The sequence below is a fragment of the Sorex araneus genome, chromosome 1 (genome assembly GCF_027595985.1).
Source record: "Sorex araneus isolate mSorAra2 chromosome 1, mSorAra2.pri, whole genome shotgun sequence".
Taxonomy (NCBI): domain Eukaryota; kingdom Metazoa; phylum Chordata; class Mammalia; order Eulipotyphla; family Soricidae; genus Sorex; species Sorex araneus.
In genome coordinates, this window is record NC_073302.1 from 99,154,635 (window position 1) to 99,174,728 (window position 20,094).

General features: G+C 38.3%; 1 protein-coding gene across 1 annotated transcript in view; it reads right to left on the reverse strand.

Moving 5' to 3' along the window:
- Positions 1 to 3,813: 3,813 nt before the first annotated feature.
- The window catches only part of SH3RF3 (SH3 domain containing ring finger 3), a 482,862-nt gene continuing 466,581 nt past the window's right edge, over positions 3,814 to 20,094 (reverse strand). Inside the window, exon 10 of the mRNA XM_055141388.1 lies at positions 3,814 to 5,653. Coding sequence (XP_054997363.1) covers positions 5,647 to 5,653 — 7 coding nt within the window. The 3' untranslated portion in view covers positions 3,814 to 5,646. The remainder of the gene's footprint in view (positions 5,654 to 20,094) is intronic.

A 20,094-nucleotide genomic window follows, 5' to 3' on the forward strand; every position in this document is an offset into this window, starting at 1 on the left:
ATATCCCACACAGAATAAGTGCAATCATTCTATGTCTGACTCTCTCCTTCTGACTCATTTTATGCTGAGTGAAATCAGATAGTTGATCTCTTTCAAGATTTATTTCTGAGTCTTTGAAACAGGTCTGGTAGATGAGCTTACATGATGGCAGTGGTGTGACCTGGGTGTTTCACCAGCAATAATCCTTTCCAAATTTCATGTTCTATAATAGAGAAATTCAGGTAGTCACTAATTCTCACTTATGATTTAACTTAGGAATGAACTTCCCATTACTCTTCTTTTAATATTGCTAAATAGTTTGATCAAATAATATAATGTTGTAACTGGAATGGTGGAGCAGAAAGCAGAAAGTCTATTTTTGATTTTTATTACTTTATTTTCTATTTATTTTTTATTTTTATTCTCTTTATTTTTTTTAGTCTCTTTATTTTTAGTCTCTTTATTTTTTACTTGGTGATTCTAGCAAGGGTTTTAAAAATGATTTTAGTATTGCTTTTAAATACCAATTATTCTTTTCTTTTCCTTTAACATCATTTATTGTCCCGTCCCGTGGGACCAAGTTACTCAGGGTGTGAAATAGCAAGGGCGAGAAAGAAGAGGGAGACCAAGCAAGAAACTGTTGTCAAGGTCTCGTTTATTGAAGGAAAGTATACAGAATATATAGGCTGAGGGCAAGGCTTTTGCAAGGGGACCAGGGTGGATCACGCGGGGCATTTGCATAAGGGGGATCAGTAGACTGGAACATGATATGCCTGTCATCTTTGTGGGTTTCGCCCTTGGTACAGGATGTCTGTTTCAGAATACAATATCTTGGTGGGCACTCCCTGTCTGGGGAAATGGCTAAGTTCTCCTTTTCCCAGGGTCTCGGTCCCCCGCAATTTATTTGCTTCCAATTTTATTAATTTTTCTCTGCTAAATGAAATAGAAATTCTCTTTTTATTCTTTTATTATTTCTTCTTCAACTTAGAAAATATTTAGAAACGTGAGTATGACCCAAAAAGCAAAAAAGAAAAAGCCAAAAGAAATATTTTAAAGCAATATTTAATTTGGTCTCCACATTAGGTGAATGCCATTATGATTAGAGAGATGTGTGGTCTGTTTTAAACTTCATCTACTTATTAAATCTTCTTCACACAGGTCCCAATATGGAATCTATTCTTGAAATATCTCTTGTACACTTAAGAAGATTTTGAATTAATATCTTTTTGGATAAAATTCTTTTTGTGTGTATCTATTAATTCCTTTACTTAATGTCTTTTTCTTATCAATTTTTATGTGAGGCTTTCCCATTGATGTATGTTGTAAGTGGCATTTTGAGATTATCTACAATTACTGTGTTGTTGCCAATACACCCTCGGGGTGTATTGGTAATATTTTTTGTATATTTTTGTATGTTAAAGAGTGTTTAATATATGTTGTGTACATAAATATGATGAACATTATATATTCTTGATGAATTAACCCTTGATTAATACATAATATCCATCATCTTAGGACACCTTTTTGAATGAAATTGTATTTGATTAAAAATATAAAAGTATTTCCTCCTCTTTGTATTATTGAATTAAAACATTTTGAACGAAGCCACAACTCACTATGAGTTTATTTGTCTTAATTATGGATGATATTTCCTACTTTTTAATCCATCTAGCACCTCTCTTTAATTAAAAATTTACTGATTATTGATGCACGAGGCTTATCTACTTGCATCTTATCTTTTGTTTTCTGGTTATTTATATTCCTGAACTTTTTCTCTATTTCACATGATTTTCTTTATCCTAATGACTTTATTTCTTTTAAGTGTCTTTGTTCTAGATTTTAATTTTGTGTTTACTCTAAGGGTTGTATCAAGCCTACTGTATCTTAGAAAATGGTCTTTTTTGAATATTATTATCAGTTCATCATTATTTAATTATATAAGATTTATCTTTTTTCCCCTCCCCCTTGGTGTTATGTTTTCTTCTCATATTCCTGTTTTTAAGCAGAGGGCAGGATATTGGGCTACACCAGCAGTGCTTAAGGTCTGTTTCTGACTGTGTACCCAGGAGTGACCCTTTGTGACCTCAGGAGTGCCAGGAATTAGAACCAGGGTTGGTAAATACCTGGTTTATCACATAGTACTTTTTATGTTCCTTCTTCTTTATGTCTAGTTACTATCTGCTCAAAGGTTTTTGTTATTTTGTTTCTTCTTTTCATGTAGATTTATTTTCCAGATTTCTTGTCCAACAGGTCTGTGTGGTGAAAACCTATTAGGTCTTGCCTGCCTGAGAAAATTATTATTTTTCCATCACATTTAAATGATAATTTTAAACTTTTGTTTTGCTTTTTCTGGGGCACACCCAGTGTTTCTCAGGGCTTATTCTTGGCTCTTGCTCAGCTTACTCTTGACAGGCTTGTGGGGGATCATGTGAGGGATCACTCGGGATGGTAGGTGCGTGCTGAAAGTAGACTATTGACCAAACATGATGGCTGCTTAGTCCTATATTGCAAACCACAACACCCAGAGAGAGTAAGAGGGAATGTGCCTGCCACAGAGGCAGGGGGTGGGGAGGGGTGGGGGTAAGGGGTGAGGGTGGCGGAGAAACACTGGAAACATTGGTGGTAAAGAAAGGGCACTAGTGGAGGGATGGGTATTCAAACATTGATTGAAATGTAATCATGAAAATTTGTAAGTTTGTAACTGTATCTCATGGTGATTCACTAAAATAAGTTTTTAAAAAAGAAAAGAAAAAGGGAAAAAAACAATTTGGCGACATTCAATGCAAGTTTCCTACCCACTGTGCTATCGAGGGGGCCCACTGAATGACACTTTTGCAGAGTAAACTATCTAAGTGGTAGATTTTATCTTTTACTTGTTGTGAATATGTCAAACACTAACCTGTGGTGTTTCTGTTGAGAATTCTGACAAAGTTTGATATAGTCACCCCTATATATTATGTTTCTTTACTGTAGATGCCTTACAATCAACTTTGCTACTGGTATTTGATATTTTAGCAATAATATGTTTTGGTTAGGTCATTTTGGTATTTGGGGGAGTATTTTGGGGAGTCTGACATGGGACCCACGGAACATTCCTGGTAAGACTTGGCAGTAATATGAGCTGTATAGTTTAGTGATTTTCTTTAAAATTTAATTATTTTTCTGCTTTTGTTGTGTGATCAGCAATTTTTTTCTTTTATATTTTTGATCACACTTGGTGGTGCTCAGAGTTTACTCCTGGCTTTGCACTCAGAGATCACTTCTGATGAGGATTGTATAAGTATGTTGGGGATGGACTGAGCTATCAGGACGAGCACATGTAGACTTTACCTTACTACAGACAGGAACATTTTCCCCTTCATGATGCCTTCAGGAAATAATTTCAGTATGTTGAAAGGGGAAGTTTTCCTTTTCTCATAGAAGCCTGGCTAGTCTTTGGCATGCAGATCTCAAGTGCTAGCTAGGCCTGATCTTTGACATTGTAGATTGCAAGCTCTGGCCCAGCCTAGTCTTTGGGATGTAGGTTTCAGGTGTTGCCTAGTTTGTAATTGAAATGTAGATTTCATGTGGCAGCCCAGCCTTGTCTTTTGGATGTAAATCCAAATGCTTGTAGCCCAAGAAAGGTTTTGGTTTTGGTTTTGTATCTTCTTTCAGGAGGCAAAAATTATGGCCTGCAGATGGAAGGAAACAATACATATTCTTTTTTTTTAAATTATTTTTTATTGAATCACTGTGAAATACAGTTACAAAGTTTTCATATTTGATCCACCACCAAACCCCCGCATACCCGCCCTCCCACTCTCTCTCTCTGCCTGTGTGGCAGACATTTTTCACTTTACTCTTTCCTTACTTTGATTACATTCAATTTTCAACAGGAATCTCACTATTATTATTTGGAGGTTTTCCTCCAACAGTCGGACATGCTGGATGGCATCAATAGATTGTATGTTTTCATTTTTCAGAAAAGGTTGCACAGCCGCTAACTCGGCCTCACGGTAACAATGCATATTCTACTCAATGTTCTTCCTGTAACTTCTTTTGATGCCTTTGGTGATGTCACTGTATTGCACCCTTTAGAGGTACCATGATCAATAAAAGGAGATCATGAGGCTCTCTACCTTTGTCACAGAGTCAGAGAGAACCTGTGCCCTCCATGACACACATTTCTTCTGCGTTCCTTGTCTCAGCGTCTCTGACCACACGAATATTCACGCAACATATACAGTGCTGCGAATTGAACCCAAGTTAGTCAGGTAAGAACCCAAGTTATATGCGAGATAAGAACCCTACCCAGTGTACTATCTCTCCAGCCCTGAGATCAGAAATTTGTCACTAACTACCAGATGTCGTAAAATTTAAACTCTTACAAGTAAAGTGTTGGAATATTGTTTTCTTCCAAATAGATTTTGTTTTGTTCTAGAGTTAGTTAAGGACCTTATAATTAGGTTAATCCTTTTCTATATTTTTGCTTAATTTTTGTCCAAAGAGCTTTGTTCTGTCACTAATTTGGTTCCAGTACCGAGACTATACTCTTGTGAGGGATATAATGGACCTCATATTAGGAGTTAACTCTTACTCACCGTTTTTTAGTAAACCATTCATAATCTCATGTCAATTCGGAGAATTGTTTTGTTTAGTCTTTGTAGTGGTTCGTTTCACAGCTTGCATTGTTCTCATAAATCTATGTGTATATGCTATCTAGGTGTAGAGCCCTGCCCCAGGCTTCTGGAATTCATTCAATTTTCAACTATCATTGTCATAGCAGCCCCTTCTTTATCTTAACTGCCCTCTTCCCCTTCCCCCACTGTGATAGGCTTCCAACCATGGGCAGTCCTCCTGGCCCTAATTTCTATTCTCCTTGAGTAATGGTCTCATGCTGCAGTTTTTTCTTTCTTATATCCCACAAATGAGTGCAATCATTCTATGTCTGACTCTCTCCAGATTTTGCTGTCTTAAACCTTTTCTCTCAGGGGTCTCTCAAAGAACTTACTAGAGTTTTACGTTATGTAGTTAAGTCTCCACAAAGTCTGGCTAACTCTGTTCCTGTCAGTGATGTTTTTCAGCCAGGGGCCAGAGTGCTCCCAGTGGGCTGCCAGGTTATTTCAAACGGATCACAGGAGAAAGTTGTGCACCATATAATGAGCCTAGGGGACAAACTTGTAGGACAGATGCCTCACAGGAAGTAAAGAATAATTGTATGGTGGTCACGGTGAGACAGAGGTTGAAAAACACTGCTCTTCAAGAAAGGACCAGGCGGTACCTGACCCAACCCTTTGATTGGAGTCAGTGTTCGGGGCTTGAGAGCACTTCCGGTTTAGCACTGTAGGAGACAGGTGTGTTTTAGATACCCTGTGCTGTGCCAAGAAGTGATCAATGCTCAATACAACTTTTTAAAAATACAGGTTAAAAGAGATAAAACTATCACCCAATCAAAATGAATAAATGAATGAGAAAAATCTATAGGTGAGAGACGTTGACCAAACTGAAGGTGGAGGTCGGTGAGTTTTATCAGCATATCTACTGATAGCTTATTTACAGTGACAATGTGTCATCTCTGCTACTTCTTACTCTCAAAGAGGCGGCCAACTCGATTAGAGACACTCTCCTCTTTATCCTCTTCTCAGCTGACTACTGCCATGTACTGTGGGATCTCTGCTCATGGCCCAGTCATTTCCTGAAACGAAAGGAAAGAGGCAATAGTTCTCAATATTGAGTGGCATTGTGATGTCCCTGGGAAGCCTGAAGAAAATTCTGATGGACCAGAGCTCTATTGGACATAAACCTCTGGGATTGGAAACTTGTGCTCTTTCTTCCCAGGAATATCCTGCACATAATAAGGAACACAGATAAAAAATGATGCCCCTTAAAAACTTATTTTGCTGACTTTTTACTGATCTAAAAGGTCAGAGACTCTTTCTGTATGTATTCATTCATTCATCAGGATTTTTTTAATTTAATGTTTACAATATTTTGCAAAAATTTCAATTCTTATGAAGTGAAATGCTTCTGTCATGAAGTGCCATCTGTCCTATGCAAGCAGCACTGGACTGCTGTGAGCCTGGAGCTGACAAGCAGGTAGAGAAACAGCTGTGTCTGTTGGACATGTCCCTGCAAAGATTCATCTGTAATTAGCACCTACTGTAATAGGTACTAATGAGAGTACTTAGGTAATGCGTTGATTGAGCGCTAAAAATAAAAGGCCCCAGGAGGATTAAGTGTATTCTGCTAAGCATAGCACTACACTCCCTGTGGATGTAGGAGAACCTTCTATTTGAAATGGATTTCTAGATTATTCTTCCAGTCAGTAACTTTTCTTGATTATGCAAAACCAATAAGACACAAATAAGGAGTCAGAGCCAAGATGTCAGAGAAGGGAGCTATCTGAGATCACTACAGGTCCCCAAGACAAAATAAAACAATCAAATCCAGAAATAATCTCAGATTATTACATGTGGTAGTAAAGAGAAAGAGTATGAGTCTTCACATCAGTCAGTTTTGGAAATATCTCCGTAGTGGAATCATGAACTGGAAAATACAAGGATTCAGCTCTAGGAGAAAGAAGCAGAACCAGTGCAGGAATGAACTGTTGTCATGGAGAAGAAAGGGGAAGCTTTACTTCACCTTCACAGACCATGAGCAATAGGGAAGATCTAGCACAACAGGTGTGATTCTGCAGCTTCCAGCAGAGAAAATTCACCCACAGCCACTCCAAGCTACACACAGAAGCTTCTCCCTCCCGCCCTCTCCCCCACTGCAGCTGACTGCAGACATTTGCCTAGAAGAAAGGAATTTTCTCCAAAGACCAAGGAAAACATGTTCTAGTTCATGCTGCTGCCCAAATTTAAGGGTTGTGATAACAAGCTATCATGAGGTACCAGTAACTGCAAATGCTAAGATACAGCACAGCAAATTTCAGTCATGGATGGAAGTTGCACAATATCAGTGATAGAGGTTCTCTAGGGAATTTTCTAATATATACCCTAAACTGCTACTGAAATCTGTACAAAACCATACCCTACCCTATTTCTCACAGTGAACCTCAGTGAAGAAACAGAAGAACTCACCTTAATTAATGGATAGGCCATAAAGGTCCCCAAATACAAAAGAGGTCTCTAATCTAATTAATTTCAAAGTGACAGTGGCAGTGATGCTCATTGAATTGAGGAAATATAAAGAAGAAACTTCTAACAAAGAAATAGAAAGTATGAGTATACAATTATATGTCACTAAACTGAAGAGTATAGTAGGTGATATAAAATATATTAGATGAACATTAGCAGAACTATAGAAGCTGAACAAATTAGTGCACTTGAAGATGAGACATGAAGCCATCAGTAAGGAACAGAAGAACGGTGGGGGGAAAGAAGAGATATATCGAGAGCTTAAAGATGAGTAATATCTCATGATGGAGTTCCAAGAGAAGAAAAAGAATGGGGAAGAACTATTGGTTGAAGAAATTATAGCTAATAACTCTTCACATCTAAGGATTGAGTCATATATCAAAATTTGAGAAACCCAAAAGTTTCCAAAATGAAAAATAAATCCAAGTAGACAAACAAGACAACAGTTCAATAGAGGGTCAGGGGACATAGTACACCAGGTCAGGTGTATACCTTGCACACAGCTGACCTAGGTTCAGTCTCCAGCACAGTATATGGTCCACCAAGTACCACCAGGAGGAATCCCTGAGTTCAGAGCCAGGAATAGTCCCATGAGCACTTCTGAATGTGGTTCATTGACAAAAAGTAAAAGAGATATAATCCTGAGAAAAGCAAATTCAAAGCAAAATTTATATACACGTATGTAAACTTCCACAATACTCACAGATCTGTCAAAGGAAACTTTGTATAGACAACACATTGAATAAAATAGATACACAAGAAAGAATACTCTGTTAGCAAGGTTGGGGAAGTGGCTCATGGCCACCAAATGCACGTGGCAGGAGAGAGTCCTCCACACTTCATTGAATACACAATCATGTATATCATGTTACCTCTTTTCAGCACTCAGCTCTTTTCCAGAGTGATTATTTCCAATTCTCATAGTCAGAGTGGTCTTCTTTCTGTCCTAAGTGCCTGCCCAACTCCCAGTTGTGGAAAGCTTCCCATCAGGGACCAGTTCTCCTGGTCCTTATTTCTACTGTCATTAGGTATTTGTCGCTCACTGAGGGGGATGGAGGGAATACTGGCAAATGATTGTAATCAGTCTGTCCCTCTCCATCTAACTTATTTCACTCAGTATGATACTCTCCATGTCCATTAATTTATGAGCAGATTTCATGACTTAATTTTTCCTAGCAGCTGCATAGTATTCATTGTGCAGATGTACCATAAATTCTTTATCCAGTCATTTGTTCTTAGGCTCTCAAGTTGTTTCCAAATTCTAGCTATGGTGAATAGTGCTGTAATGAGCACAGAAGTAAAGGTGGCATTTCTGCTGTGTGTTTTTTTCCCCCTAGGGTATATTCAGAGAAGTGGTATTGCTGGGTCATATGGAAGCTCAATTTCTAGTTTCTTAAGGTATGTTCATATTGTTTTCTAAAAAGACTGGACCAGATTGATTTTTGGGAATCCTGTTCATTCATTTCTGCTCTAAGTTTTAGTATTTCCTTCCTCCAGCCTGGTTTGGCCTTCATTTGTTAGTCATTTTTTAAGATCTTAAATATAGGTCTTTCTTCATTCCTTATGAATGTTTGCAGAGTTAAAAACTTTCTTCTTAACACTGCTTTTGCTGTAGCTAGTGTCCTCATTTTCATTTGTTTCCAAGAATCTTTTGATTTCTTCTTTGATATCATCTCTAATCCACTGGTTGTTCAGTAATGACTCATTTAATTTCTAGGCTAATTAAATTTTGTTTGATTTTAATTTTATTCTCCATTCTATGTGTGATTAACTTCTATTTTCAGTGCATTATGGTCTAAAAAGATAGTTGTTTCGATTTCTATCCTCTTGATTTTATAGAGGTATTTTTTTGTTTCCCAGGATGTAGTCTATATTGGAAAATGTCCCACGTGTCTTGGAGAAGAATGTGTATTTGCATTTTTGGGGGATGAAGAGCCGTTTACATCTACCAGCCCCCTCTCTTCCACTTTTCCCTTCAAAGCCAGTATTTTCTTGCTGAGTTTTAGTCTTATTGATCTATTAAAAGGTGACAAAGCAGTGTTGAAGTTTCCACTACTGTTGTAGTGGAATGTCCTCCTTGAAGTCTATTAGCAGTTGTGTTAAGTATTTTTCTGCTCTTTAATTGGGTCTGTAAATGTTTAGGAGTGTAATTTCTTCCTGATATCCCTTGATTACTAAGAAATGACATTCATTGTCTCTTCTTACCATTTTGAGTCTAAAATTTTTGTCACTGGATACAATTATGGGTCCCTTGACCTTTTGGAAGGCATTGTTTTCTTGAAGAATTGTTTTCCAGCCTTTGACTTTGAATCTGTGTTTACTCTGGCAACTCAAGTATGTTTCTTGTAATCTGAAAATGTTGGATTTAATTTTTTAATCCAGTTTGCCATTCTATGTCTCTTAATTGGTGTGTTTAGATATTGAGAGAGATTATTGTCATGAGACTTTGTGTCATCTTTCTGTAGAAGTTTGGTGTGTTTATGTGGTTTCGTTTACCTTACAGTAGCCCCTCCAGTTATTTCAAGATTGATTTTGAATCCATGAAGCTATGAGTCATTGCTTATCTGTGAGGCTGTGTATCATTCTTTCAGATCTGAATGAGAATCTAGCTGGGTAAAGTATTCTTGGTCAGGCCTCTATTATGGTTCTTTCTTTCTTTCTTCCTTTCTTCCTTTCTTTCTTTCTTTCTTTCTTTCTTTCTTTCTTTCTTTCTTTCTTTCTTTCTTTCTTTCTTTCTTTCTTTCTTTCTTTCTTTCTTTCTTTCTTTCTTTCTTTCTTTCTTTCTTTCTTTCTTTCTTTCTTTCTTTCTTTCTTTCTTTCTTTCTTTCTTTCTTTCTTTCTTTCTTTCTTTCTTTCTTTCTTTCTTTCTTTCTTTCTTTCTTTCTTTCTTTCTTTCTTTCTTTCTTTCTTTCTTTCTTTCTTTCTTTCTTTCTTTCTTTCTTTCTTTCTTTCTTTCTTTCCTTCTTTCTTTTTTTTTTTACTATATCCCACCACTGACCTCAGGCCCAGAGGGCTTCATCTGATAGGTCTGCTGTAAATCTAAGGGACACTCCTTTGTATGTAATTTCCTTTCTTTATCTTGCTGATTTCAGTATTCTGTCTCAGTGGTTTTCATCATTCTGGTTAGGATATGTCTTAGAGTCTTTTTATTAGGGTCTTTTTCAGCCAGTACCCTTAGGGTTTCTTGAATCTAAATGTCTACATTCTTCAGCTTGGAAACTTCTCCGCAATGATGACTTTGACTGTTACTTCCTCCCTGGGGTTTCTTTTTGTCTCTCTGGGACTCTAATGATTCTTACATTGTTCCTCTTGACTTCATTCCATATTTCTCTTGTCTGCCCTCATTATTTTAATGTATTTTTCTATCTTCTGCTGTTGCCTGGAGGTTTTCTGCATCTCATCTTGAAGCTCACTTATTTTGTTCACCTGCTCTTACTACAGTGTTTAAGACATTCATTGAGGTTTTCATTTTATCTACTGGATTTTTTTTATTAGTCATATTTATGCTTGTATTATTAGTCATATTTATGCTTGTAGTTTTCTTATTTCTGCTGTCATGTTCTCCTGTACTTTTTGGCTAGAGTTTCATTTTTCTCTCAAATCTCCCTGTATTTTATTGGATGCCCATTCTACTGTTTCTTTGAGCTTATTAATTATTGCATTGACCCCCCCAATTCAGTGGTATAAAATTAATAGTAATCTCATGTGATCTTTTGTATTTTTTGAGGTGCTGGTTTTAATTTCTTCTCTTACGTTTATAACCCTGTTTATCAGGATTTTCTCTCAATTTTTCTTTGGGATTCTAGTCTGTGGTTTGTAAATCATATTTATTCTTTCAAAACAGCTAATCCTGATTCTATTTATCTTTTGTATTTTTTATAAATTTTATAGTACTTTCTCTGATTTTTATTATTTCTCTCCTCTACATATTTTGGTATTCCTTTGTTGTACTTATTTTCGTATTGAAGCATGAAAGTAGATAATTTATTTGTGTCTGTTCTTATTTTCTGACGGAGGTCTATGAAGTGTTATGAATTTAATTTTATTGTAGTTTTTCTGTATTCCATAAGTTCGGATAACTTGTGTCTTAATTCTTACAACAAAGAGTATTTTCATTTCTTCTTTGATCCAATACTTGTTCAGTTTTCAAGTGTTTAAGATTTCCATGATTTATTTTCAACTTTAGAGTATTATAATCAGAAAGGGCACTTGGCATAATTTTTATTTTCTTGATGGGCTGGAGCGATAGCACAGTGGGTAGGACATTTGCCTTGCACACAGCTGACCCGGGTTGATTCCTTTGTCCCTCTCAGGATCTTGGCAAGCTACCAAGAATATCTCGCCTGCATGGCAGAGCCTGGAAAGCTACCTGTGGCATATTTGATATGCCAAAAACAGTAACAAAAAGTCTCACAAGGGAGACATTACTGGTGCCTGCTTGAGCTAATTGATGACAGTGACAGTGACAATGATGTATGGAGACTTGTTTTAGGTCCCAGCATATGGCTTATCCTTAAGAATAATCAGTAAGCATTAAAGAAGAATGTATAATTATCTTTTAGGGACTGGAGAGCCCTTATACTTGTTAAGATCAGATGTTCTTTTATTCTGTCTCTGCTGTTTCTTTATTGATTCTCTGTATTAGTTTACCAAGTGAGGAGAATGCATCACCTGTATCACCTGTCATCCCGTTGCTCATTGATTTGCTCGAGTGAGTGTCAGTAATGTCTCCATTCATCCCTGTACACCTGCTAGTGTAGCCCAATGATCTGTGCTTGCTCCAGGAACACAAACAGCATAAAACCGTTTGTTCAAAGTCTTGATGAAGAAGTTCAATCATCTCATAGGTTGGATGGTCAGGTGTTCTTTTAACATCCCATGGAATCCAGTTGGTAATATTTCTAGTCCAGCAGTCATCTCCAAATCACATTATGTGTCCAGTCCATCTGATTTTTGACGCCTTGGCAAATGAGGCAGTGTTCCTGATCCTCCATTGTCGACAGAGGTTGAAGCTCTGGATTCCTTCTCTCACTTAAGTGAAACGTGGTACTCCAAACATAGCTCTTTGGATTCCTCTTTGGGAGACCCAAATAGCATTCTCATCCTGTTTTCATTGGGCCCAGGTCTCTGAGGCATATGTTAGTCCAGGAAGAATGGTGGAAAAGATGTGCCCAGAGCCGGAGGTTCTTCATTCTCTGAACCACTTCTTCAATGCTCTTAAAGGCATTCCACACCACTCTCTTCCTCCTACACAGATCTGCAGCCAAGGCATTCATCATGTTGAGTTCTCGACCTAGGTACACATAGCTGCTGCATTCAGAGATGTTTGTTCTGTTGAGGGAAAATGGAACGTGAGGAACTAGTTCATTTCTCATGAGATTCAGCTGCAGTCTAACCTTTCCACACTCACAGTTGAAGTCGGCCAGCATTTGTGCCACTTGGCTAATGTTTGGTGTTATTAGAATGATGTCCTAGTGAAACGGAGGTAGTGTAGTTGCTGACCATCTATCTTCACTCCCATTCCTTCCCATTCCAGTCATCGCATGATGTTCTCAAGGATGGCATTGAAGAGTTTTGGTGAAATATTATTAAAATTTCCTACTATTTTTCTGCAGTTGATGTTTTCCCTTAGATCTGCAAGTAATTGTTTTACCTTTATTTTGTTCATATATGTTAGTGAGTACTAAGTGTTCTTGATGTATAGAAACTGTGATCATTATATAAATGTCCATCTCTATATTTTACTACCATTTTTAGACAGATGTCTACTTTGATCTCAGTATGGATGGACTCATATTTATTTAAATTTTTTCCACTTTGTTTAAAAATTGTTTTATACAAAGTTGTTCATGATTCATTTGTTATAGGCATTCAATATTTGAATCCAAATCCCATCACCACTGTCACTCCTTTCACTGTTGTTCCCATTTTCACGGCTACTCCTCAATCCTTTCTAGGTAGCAGGTCCAAAATATTTAGTTTGTATTTCTTGTTATCACTAAATGGTAATGGAATGAAGAAAAAAATACTTCAGTAAAAGAAAGTTTGTGAAAATTGTTGTATATCACTAGGAGGATATTAAGTCCTTGTCTGAGGGTTTACTAAATTGTTGTTGCCAGTTGAGTCTTCTGTATTAATGATTTTGTTAATTGAGCTTATTTTATGTCTACATTACATTCCCATCCAATCCGGTATTCTCTTACTGTGATGCTAGTATAGTGGAGTTTAGAGATGCTCTAGAAAATCCAGGAGGTGAGTGCAGCTGCCAGGGATTCTAGAAATTCTGGGGCATTGGGGGAGGTCCCCTGATCCCCACTCTATGAAGGCTTAGAGTTTTCAGCCTAAGAATCCCTGTGCACCTGACATTTTCAGCAGTTGGGCATCTCTGTGCAGCTCAGTGCTGAGCTGAGGAACCTGGCAGCAGGTACAGTGGCAGCTGTTGGAGAGTGAGCGTGGCTGACAGGGTGGCGGGCGAGGACTTGGCTCACCACCCTCCTGAGTTGCCTTGGCATTTTCATCCAGGAATGGTGTATTCAAGAAAATTTAGTGTCTAGATGATCCTTTTTGAGATTTAATCATGAGTCTCTGAAGCTGGGTCAATAGTGAAATGACACCACCACCAGCAGAGGTGGTGAGATGTGGATATTTAAATTTTTTTAATAAAGCAGCATGATTTACATAGTTGAGTTTTAGACATAAAATGTTCCAGTGCCAATCCCACCACCAGTGTCAGCTTCCCTCTACCAGTGTTCCCAGGTCGATTCCTCCTCAAGCCTTCCACCTTGAAGGGTACCTCTTTATGTTTGTTTTCTAAGTTTGGATCTCATGATTTTCGTGTTACTGACTTTGTGGTTCAAATATTATTTAGCTGAAGAATTCCATCTATAATATAGAAAATTGAATGATTTAATAATTTCTTATGGTTGTGTAATATTCCATTGTGTTTACATATCACATCTTCATGATCCACTTAAGTGTGGTTGGTCATCTAGGTTGATTCCAAATTTTACCTGTTGTACTGAGTGCTGTGATGAATAAGGGTGTTTATACAGCCTTTAAAGTTAAAATTTTTCTTCCCTGGGGGTAGATATCCCAAATGGAATTGCTGGGCCATATGGCAGCTTAATTCTAAGTTTACTGAGAACCCTCCACACTGTTTTTCATAGGGCTTGAAACAGAAAACTTTTTTTCAGCAGCAGTGGATGAGAGTTCCTTTTTAACCACATTCCTGCCAACACAGAGTATTCCCAGTATTTTTGATACATGCCATTCTCTCTGGTGTAAGATGATACCTCACTGCCATCTTGACTTGGATTTCCCTAATAAGGGATGATGAGAATTTTTCATGTGCCTGTTGGTCATCCATGGGTATTCCTTAGAGAAGTGTTTGTTTAAAAACCCCATGTTCCGATGAGGTTTTAGATTATTTTTATGTTGATCTTTGAGTACTCTATAAATCCTGGATGTAAACCTTTATCTGATGTGTTGACTACAAATATTTTCTCCTACAGAGCTGTCATTTAGTTTTAGCCCATATTTTTTTTTTTGCCATGAACAAAGTTAAAATTTTATGCAATCCGATTTGCTATAGCCTCTGCCAATGGCTATAACTTCAATGTATTATTGAAAATGCCTTTGAGGTCCATATCTTCAGTGTATTTCCGTCAGTGTATTTTAGATATTTCACTCTAATCTCAAGATATCTCATCTACTCTGAGTTGACTTTTGTGTAAGATGTGAGATATGGATCCAGTCTTATTTTATTAAGTGTGGTTATCCAATTTTTCTGGGCTGGAGCGATAGCACAGCGGTAGGGTTTTCGCCTTTCATGCTGCCAACTCGCGTTCGATTCCTCTGTCCCTCTCAGAGAGCCTGGCAAGCTACCGAGAGTATTGCATCTGAACGGCAGAGCCTGGCAAGGTACCCAGGCTTATTGGATAGTGGTGTATTGGATACGCCAAAACACAGTAACAATAAGTCTCACAATGAGAGACATTATTGGTGCTCGCTCAAACAAATCGATGAGCACCGGGATGACAGTGTATGTATGTATCCAATTTTTCTACACTATTTCTTGAAGTGCCTCTCTTTATTCTGTTCATGCTCTCAGTTCCTTTGTCAAAAGTTAGCTGATCATATATTTGGGAGTCTGTCTTAGGATATTCTATTCTAGCCCAGAGAGTTGGCCAGAGAGTCTTCACACTGTTTTTGATCACTACGACTTTATAGCATAGCTTCAAATTAGGTAATAGAATGTCTCTCTGTTTTCTATTTTTCAGTATGGTTTTGCTTATTCAGAATCTTTTATGATTTCACACAGGCTTTATCGAAAGTTCTATATCCATGAAAAATGTCAAATTTGAGTAGGGATCATCAAATATATAGTAGTTGAGGTAGAATGGTCATTTTGACAATACTAATTCTTCCAATTTAGCAGTATTGATATTTTTCCATTTTCTAATGTCTTCGATTTCTCTCTTGTTTAGAAATTTTAATAGTTTAGGTCCCCTGCACCTCTTCTGTGTTTTTTTCAGGTTTAAGTCTCAGTCATATAATGATTGAACCCCCATCCCTTCACCAGTGCACATGTTCCACCACCAAGAACCCCCAAATGCCCCCCTCCACCCAGCCCCCACCTAAGTAGCTAATGATCTTCACTTTATTCTCTTTATACTTTGAATACATTCAATATTTCAATAGATAAATCGTTATTATTGTTTCAAATTTTCCCCCAACAATCAGTTCTGCTGAAAAGGCATTATTTAATAATTTCTTTTTATTGCTGAGAATGAAGACTCTATTAGCTCGGTTTTTGATTTCTGATATTTTAGCTCAGTTCACAGTCTAGATGCATTTCTGTAAGAAGCCGCTCTGGTGTCAAAATGGGTAAGACCTCTCGGATCATAGTCTTCAGGAGCAGAGGGTCCGTTTTGCGCGGCAACTCCAGATCTTATCTGGGCCGAGGGCGTGCCAGTAATGCCCCCTTCCCATGATCGCCTATAAGCCACAACACTGCAAAATTCATACCTCCGGGTTGGGAGTCTTAGAAGGTGGCTCTCAGCACGTGGATGTTGCTGCCACTGCCATTTTCCACGCAGAAAAATAGGCTGGAGAGGAAAAATCCCTCCCCAGGTGGCACGGAGTTGTAGCGCAGCTCACAGTCTACATGTATTTCTGTAAGAAGCTGCTCTGAGTGCCAAAATGGGTTAGAAGACCTCTTGGATCATAGTCTTTAGGATCAGAGAGTCCATTTCATGCGCGGCAGCACCGGATCTTATCTGGGCTGCACCTCTTTTGTTAAGTCAATTTCTAGGTACTTGATGTTTGGGGACACTATTTTAAATGGGATAGACTCTTTGATCTCTTTTTCCTCTGACTTATTCTTATTAATATTATTATTTTTTTAATTTTTATTGAATCACTGTGAGATAGTTAGTTACAAAGCTTTCATGTTTGAGTTTTAGCCATACAATGATCAAACACCCATCCCTCCACCAGTGTACATTTTCCACCACCAATGTCCCCAGTATCCCCCGCCTCTATTCCAGTCCTCCACCTGCCTCTATGGCAGAAAATTTCCCCCATACTCTCTCTCTACTTTGGGGCATTATGGTTTGCTCAAATTAACCCACCACCATTCAAGCCTGCCTGTCAGGAGCAGATGCTAGATAACTTATTTTCTATTGCTCACTTTGAATATATATTGGACTGGAGCAATAGCACAACGTGTACGGCATTTGCCTTGCATACGGCTGACCTGGGTTCAATTCCTCCATCCCTCTCGGAGAGCCCAGCAAGCTGCTGAGAGTATCTCACCCACATGGCAGAGCATGGCAAGCTACCCATGGTGTATTTGATATGTCAAAAACAGTGACAACAAGTCTCATAATGGAGATGTTACTAGTGTCCGCTCAAGCAAACTGATGAACAACTATAGTGCTGCAGTGCTACTTTGAATATCACGAGAGGTTGCGGTTGCGGCTGCAGGCTTTTGGAATTCTAATATTATAAATGGTTGTGGTCCAGAGACATCTCTGTAGGGTGCTAACCCATTTTGAGATTAATTTGGGAATCTCTGGATCAGGACCATTGGTGCACTGAGATGGCACTTGGAGGCAGATTGTGGGCGTGACAGTCAGGCCCATGAGTGGTTGGGGAGCCGGGGAGGGTTAGCTAACTTCCTGCTGCTGCCGTGAGACCTGGAGTCTTAGTCCTGGAACCTGCATACCGGGCCTTGCTCCTGGCAGTTCATGGTCACCAAGGTTTTATCTGGAGCGGGCGTAACTTAGTATTTGTATATAGTATACAGTCATGTAACTGATACCGTGTATTGACTTTGTAGCCAGCCACCTTGCTGTATTGGTTTATTGTTCCTAGGAGGTATTTACGTTGGACTTTTTGGGGATCTCCAATGTATAATATTATCTGAAAATAGAGATAATTTGATTGCCTCTTTTTCTAATTTTGACCCCTCTGATTGTCATTATTTGCTTGATTGCTGTTGCTAGGACATTTAATACAATATTGAATAAAAGAGGAATCAATAGACATACTTGCTTTGCACCTGATCTCAGGGGGAATATTTTCAGTTTTGCACCAGTACAATATTTGCTGTGGACTTGTTACTATATTTTATCACAGTATCACAGTATCTCGTTAATCACGTTTGATCACATCATGTTTGATCCTTTGTCTACTTTAAGCACACAGGTTTACAATTTTTTTGATATGCTGTTGACTTTTGTTTTGGAGGAGTTTCTTGATTATTCTGACAATTCTTTTGCTCGTGATTGGCCTATTAAGACCTTCTATCTATTCTCATTCAGTTTTTGGAGATTTCATGTTTCTAATAATCTGTTCATTTCTTCTAAGATCTCCACCTTTACCGAGTAGAGTTGTTTATAGTAGGCTTTCATATCTTTGGTTTCTGAAGGTTCTCTTATAATTTCTACCCTTTCATTTCTGATTCTATTTGAGTACTTTCTCTTTCATTCCTCATGAGTTTAGCTAAAAGTTATCTATCTTGTGTATTGTTTCAAATAAACTGCTTCTGGTTTCATTGTGTTTTGTATTTCTTTCTTGGTTCCAATTTCATTTATTCCTGCTCTGATTATATATTTTTTTCCTTCTGCTGGTCTTTGGATTCATTTGCTTTTGGTTTTCCAGATGTTTCAGTATTATTGATTTTATCCTTTTCTTCTTTTCTAATGTATGCCTGTATTGCTCTAAGTTTTCCTTTAAGTATAGCTTTTGATCTGTTTCATATGTTTTGATAACTTTTTAAATTATTGTTAGTCTCAAGAAATATTTTATAACTCTTCCTTGACTTTCTCTTTGGTCAGGTGTGTCTTGTTCAGTCTCCAGGTGTTAGAATTTATTTGTATCTTCTTCTTATGATTGATTTCTATCTCTGTAGAATTGTGGTCTGATAGGATGCTTGGTATTTAATTTTTATGTTTTAGATCCTGGCAAACTACCCATTTCATACTTGATGTGCCAAAAACAGTAACAAGTCTCACAATGGAAATGTTACTGGTGCCCGCTTGAGCAAATTGATGAACAATGGGGTGACAGTGCTGCAGTGCTACAGAATTTATATACAGTTGCCTTATGCCCTAATAAGTGATCTATGCTACAGAATGTTACATTTGCACTATAAAAGGAATGTTTATTTGGCTTTTTGATGATGTAAGGCCCTGTATATATCCACTAGTCCCAGCTCTTCTAGTTTTTCATTTAGTGTTCTTATGCCTTTATGATGTCTATCTGGTTGCCCTGTACAGTGGTGAAAGTGGAGTGTTGAAGTTCCTCACAACTATTTTTTTCAATCCATATGTTTTTTTAGGTTTCTGAGCAAAAGCATTATAAACTTTACACTGAAATTCAGAGAAAATATTGATATAAAAGGCCACGTTACCATTTTACTGTGTGAGATTCTTGTTTCTACAACTGGCTGTTTGGTTTATATAAATGGATTTTTAGTACTTCTTCAGGGCCAGGTTCATCATCATCATCATCATCATCATCATCATCATCATCATCATCATCGTCATCATCATCATCATCATCCCGTTGATCGTCAATTTCCTCGAGCGGGCACCAGTAACGTCTCCATTCGTCCCAGCCCTGAGATTTAGAAGGCTCTCTTTACTTGTCCTTCCCAAAAGTGCTGCATTGGAGGCTCTTTCAGGGTCAGGGTAATGAGACCCATCATTGTTACTGGTTTTGGCATATGAATACGCCACGGGGAGCTTGCCAGGCTCTCCCATGTGGGCAGGAAACTCTCGGTAGCTTGCCAGGTTCTCCGAGAGGGAGAACTAGGCTATACCCAAGAGCTTGGTTTTATAGTCTCTGGATGTTGGCTGTTTATGGGATTATACAACGCTGGGGGTAGTTTCTGGGTGTGACCGCCTAGCTACTGGAAAATGGGGGATCTGGGCGGAAGAGGCCCAGTCCTGATTCGAACAAGCTTGGAGATCTCAGTCCTGGGTCCCGCACACTTGGGTTCCTCTGGAGGTTCCTTCATTCAGGTTCCTCTCATCTGAATGGGTGGAGAGGGGCCTTGAGCGTGGTTGTGGCTGGGTTCTGGAGGTCTTTGACTGCCAGGGTTCCGCTCGGGGCAGGGAGGGAAACTCAACCCACCCACTCCGAGGTGCCCCAGTGAAGACAGCTAGGCGCGGGGGCAAGAGATTCTGTCATTTCACTCATAATAACAAAAAATAAAGCTGGATTATTTTTTTAAATAGCCAGAAATCAGGGGCTAGAGCTATAACACAGTGGGTAGGGTGTTTGCCTTGCATGCAGCCGACCCGGGTTTCATTTCCAGCATCCCACATGGTCCACCAAGCACCACTGATTAACAGGACCAGATTAGTTCTAGTAAATGCGGCCAGCTTTTATTTGTTTTATAATGTTTTTATCTTTTTCCCCCACTTAAATGAGAGCTTTTCAGGTTAGTGGACTATATATTGAAAAATTTTAAGAGTGAATCATA